Consider the following 4,259-nt stretch of genomic DNA (forward strand, 5'->3'; position numbering starts at 1 on the left):
CTCTGAATATAGACACCAGAACCACTACATTAAGCTGTAGTTCTCATGGTGACTAGAGTGTCCCTTTAAGTATTGTAATTTTGTTGTTGAAAATGAAACTTAAAAAAACAAAAACACAATCATCTTTCTTATATATTTGTGGTGGGGGAGCAGGGTAAAAAAGGGGTTACAATTACATAACACAATTACACAATTACAATTAGTTTTCACGTGCTGCCTTTCAATATGTAACATGTGTCCACTAAACATGCTGGAGCTTGCAAACGTAGATATCTAAGATACAGCTATAGCAATAGGTTGTATACAGCATTATGAAGCTTTAGATATCATATAAAGTCAGCAAGCAAGCCTAAGCTGTCAGAACTGTAGTTGCCCTTAAAGCTTGCTAGCCTAGAGGCTGGAAAAGCATAATGGGAGTTGTAGTTCTTTAACTGAAAGGGTAGCAGCTGTAGTTGTGTATGCAGGAGTGTGATGTCATCAAGGATTTTTGGACCCACATCACTTCTACATCCTGATAGAAAGCTTATGAAAATAACTGTCCTGACGTTTGTAGAATTCCAATGCTGCAGGAGGGAAACTAACTAAAATGCCACTATGATTATAGAAATCATTTCAATCTGCAGCACATGAATTCTATATACAGGGCAGCACTTTTCCTGTAAGGATTATTTATCCATCTGTGAAAGTACTGAATTAAACACCAAATTGCAAAAACTAACGTAAACATTTTAAAAGGACATGAATTTAAAAATATTTGAGTATTTTTGGCTTGAATAACAGTTTGGGTTTCATGTCACCACAATTAACTGTTTAGCGTATAAACCCCATAGTATCTAAAGCTAGTTCTTAACCATGTTTCATTGGTGTATGTATCACAAATCTGCCACTCAAATAAAAATAATGCAGAATTCAATTCAGCACGGCTTGCAAGCCCTGGTTCTCTAACGTTTCCCTCAGCACAACACCCATCACCCTCACCTCAGTCCAACCCTTTCTTAGAGAAAGGCCAGGTTGATGACCAATGCATTGCTACACTGTCACTCTACTGGAACAGAGAGCATTAGGAAATAAACAAGCCCAGATTTCAGCAGATCGACCCTGTATTTTGAATTACGTTCGAAATCATTTATGCCAGTCTCCAATCTAATGCCATCTAATAGTATGCACCACATGCTGATTGCCCAATATCAGAACAGATTACCAATCTTCCGTTCACATTTAACATCTCTTTTGCAAGAAGAATTTGCCTGGTTATTATTTAAAATATTACCATTACGACTAATAATGGTGACATGTTTGAAGTTCATTATTGAAAATGAGCCAGTACGTTTTGTGAAATCATATACAAGATTAATGTAAACTCTACAAACCCGACAAGGGAAGTTTGATTCAATCTGATATCGTGTGGTTTTATTTATTTATTTGTTTTATATTAATCACTTTACGTTCTGTTTCATCACCTCTCAAAGCTGCCTGTAGGATCTGATAGGCTCCTTACGTCTGGAACCGCAGTTAATTGTACAGAGATAGATTTTATCAGCTCTCAAACCAGCCTGCAAGATCTGAAACTGTCCGATACTGATTTCCAGTTGTTTTCACAGTTTCGCAAGCTGTGCAGTAATGCTCGTCCCAAAAAGAAGTCACATGGACATCATAACGTTTCTTCCAAGTGAAATACCTTCTGTAGAGATGTGTATTTTTGTCGAGATACTTCAAGAACATGGCCAGCTTCCTTGGGCTTGAAAAATCATCCACATGGATGAAGGAATTCCGAGGTATGAACATCTCGTAGTTGTATCTGCTGGGACCCATGACAATGGGGACAGCACTCGATTTGAAGGCATTTCTCCAGAGTTTCTCGGTAATGTAATCCGTATGGAGAGAATTCTCAAAGGCGAGGTAAAATTTATATTCTGAGACTGTCTTCACAATATTATCCTCTCTTAACTCCATCCCATATCTCCCGTATATGTCAATGTCGATATATTCCCTCAGTTGGTTATAATACTGGACTCTTTCATGGTCCTCATTCCAGTTGCTTATGACCCACGCAACCAGCTTTCTTTTGCGTGGTAGGAAAATTTTGGCACGTTTCCTGGAGAATAAATAACCGTAAGGCACGAAAATATCCGAATCCACTCTGTATGACATGGTCCAGTTGAATACACCTCCTAAGGTATACAGCCACGGAGAATGGGATGGGGATTCAAAGTTCATCCATATCCATTTTTGAAAGGTTGGTCTTCCCATCAGTGGAAAGTCGGTATAGTCTATGATGTCCCTATGGTGGAAAAGGATGGCATCTGCCTCTTGATAGAGGCTCCTGTTGGTTGTCAGGTGGCATCCAGAGATATTAAACAGGATGTGACAATTGCCCAGTCTACGTCTTTTCCCAAAGGGCTCATACCAGATAAGGACAGTGACTTGTCTGGGTGGATTTGAACTCTCCCATAATAAAGGGAAACGCATGGAGCTGAGCAACAGGTCCTGGGAGCACATATATATGACCAGGATAGTGCAAGTCAAGCTGGCCGCAAGCCATCGAGACCTTAGTACCCTCCAGCGACTCCTCCTGCAAAGTCTACACCCACCTAATCTTTCCAAGGACAGTAAACTTTCCCCTCTCATGCTTCCTCACATCAGAGTTTTACTGCGTAGAATATGTGACAAGCAGGGCAGGATAACTGCATGGGTCCTGACAACACACAGACCCTGGATTCATGGCCGAAGTGCCCGTCCACAAATGTTGCATACTCTGTCCCTCCTTCAGCAGTGCAACAGGAATCAGTTTGCAGACCGGTTCCTGTCCCGTGTCCTTGTCCAATGCCTGAAGGTTTAAAAGATAAGTCTTAAGAGGAGAACGAGGAATGTAAAATCATTATAGATTTATTTTTCTCTTCATAAATATTTATAACCTGTTTGCCTGACAGTTTCAGAGATTAGTGACCTGCGTTAAACTAAAAAAAAAAAAAAAAAAAAAAAAAAAGAGAAAAAAAAAAAAGAGAAATGACAGTTCAATATAGCTAACTGGAGAAAAAGAAAAACCCTAATTAAGATTTATTTTTTTAATTTCTGACCCTGTTTGCGATTTAGTTTGTCACTCATTACGTAGAAAACAAACACGCTCCCGCTGTATACAATTCATGGATTGTTGAACATTCTACAAGACATTCCTTATACGTTAATGAATGGGAAGGAACTCACCAGCAATTCCACTCAGCTCATTGAGAACAGACTGCTTCCTTATTCAGGCTGAGTTTGGGCTTCTGACTTCTTCGATCTGGTCACAGATGCCTTTTTAAACTGAGCTCCAGGTCTGAAGCCACAGCCAGCAGAGCAAGCCCTGTCTGCGTGCATTTCTTTGAAGTGCAGAAATGTCTCTTTCAGCTCATCTCCCTCATTCCCAGAGGCTTTGTGTAACCGTGCACAATGCACAGCCTACCCCCCAGTGCCAGGGGAACTTAGCTACGGGACAGTGGAGGATGATCCTGAGTGAGCAATCCCCTCTGCCAGCATAGATCTCAGCTTGCAGGAGAGCTGCACAGCTCTGTACTGCTCAGTATAGGAGCCCTCCAGCTTTCCACAAGAGCCTTTCATAGCCCAGCACCAGCCAGTCACACCTCCAGTGATGTCATCTGTCACTCCTGGAAGTTCTCTTAGACACACCATGTGAGGGACAGTCATTGTATTGTTAACCGTCTCAATGCAAAGCAATGGCCTGGCCCTCCAGCACACAAGGAGTTTACGGCTGGGCGAAGTGTTTTGCTTGAGACGCTGTGTATAGCTCTCTCCTGGCACTGAAAGGGCTTTCCAAAGTCCAGGCGTGAGTAATGTGTATTGCTGCTAGTTCTTTAACCCCTTAAGGACACATGCCATGTGTGACATGTCATGATTCCCTTTTATTCCAGAAGTTTGGTCCTTAAGGGGTTAAAGAGGCACGGTCACCAGCGAGACTTTTATACAGCCAAATAGCTAACTAAAAGTTACTTATTGTTTTAAATCGTTTTTTATTGTCATCACATTGTATTTGTGGAATTCAAACATGGTATTGTAAAAGCATATGGCGCCTACGCAGAGGCGTTAACATTGAAACAGGTAAATTGAACATGTGTAGTTAGTTTAATTAAGCAGGTGCGTCCTTTAAGATACATTGACTGGGCGGGTATAACCTGGTGTGATATGGGTCTGTGTGGTTGTCCTGTTGTAATTGGTTTGCGTAGTTGTTTTGTGTTAGTTGGTTTGTGTAGTTGCCTTGTGTT

The 4,259-nt window shown here is 41.1% G+C and overlaps 1 protein-coding gene across 1 annotated transcript; it reads right to left on the reverse strand.

Moving 5' to 3' along the window:
- Positions 1 to 1,082: 1,082 nt before the first annotated feature.
- On the reverse strand, positions 1,083 to 3,786 carry FUT4 (fucosyltransferase 4). The gene is made up of 2 exons (XM_063444940.1): positions 3,205 to 3,786; positions 1,083 to 2,827 (listed from the first exon to the last, which is right to left on the reverse strand). Exon 2 carries the CDS (start codon positions 2,626 to 2,628, stop codon positions 1,537 to 1,539), a length of 1,092 nt encoding a protein of 363 aa, XP_063301010.1. The 5' UTR covers positions 2,629 to 2,827; positions 3,205 to 3,786; the 3' UTR covers positions 1,083 to 1,536.
- Between the last annotated feature and the right edge of the window lie 473 nt (positions 3,787 to 4,259).

Source organism: Pelobates fuscus, chromosome 1, assembly GCF_036172605.1.
Source record: "Pelobates fuscus isolate aPelFus1 chromosome 1, aPelFus1.pri, whole genome shotgun sequence".
NCBI lineage: Eukaryota > Metazoa > Chordata > Amphibia > Anura > Pelobatidae > Pelobates > Pelobates fuscus.

Excerpts from the sequence above, each read along its gene's own strand:
- FUT4 (XM_063444940.1), bottom strand. The coding sequence starts at position 2,628 with ATGAGAGGGGAAAGTTTACTGTCCTTGGAAAGATTAGGTGGGTGTAGA.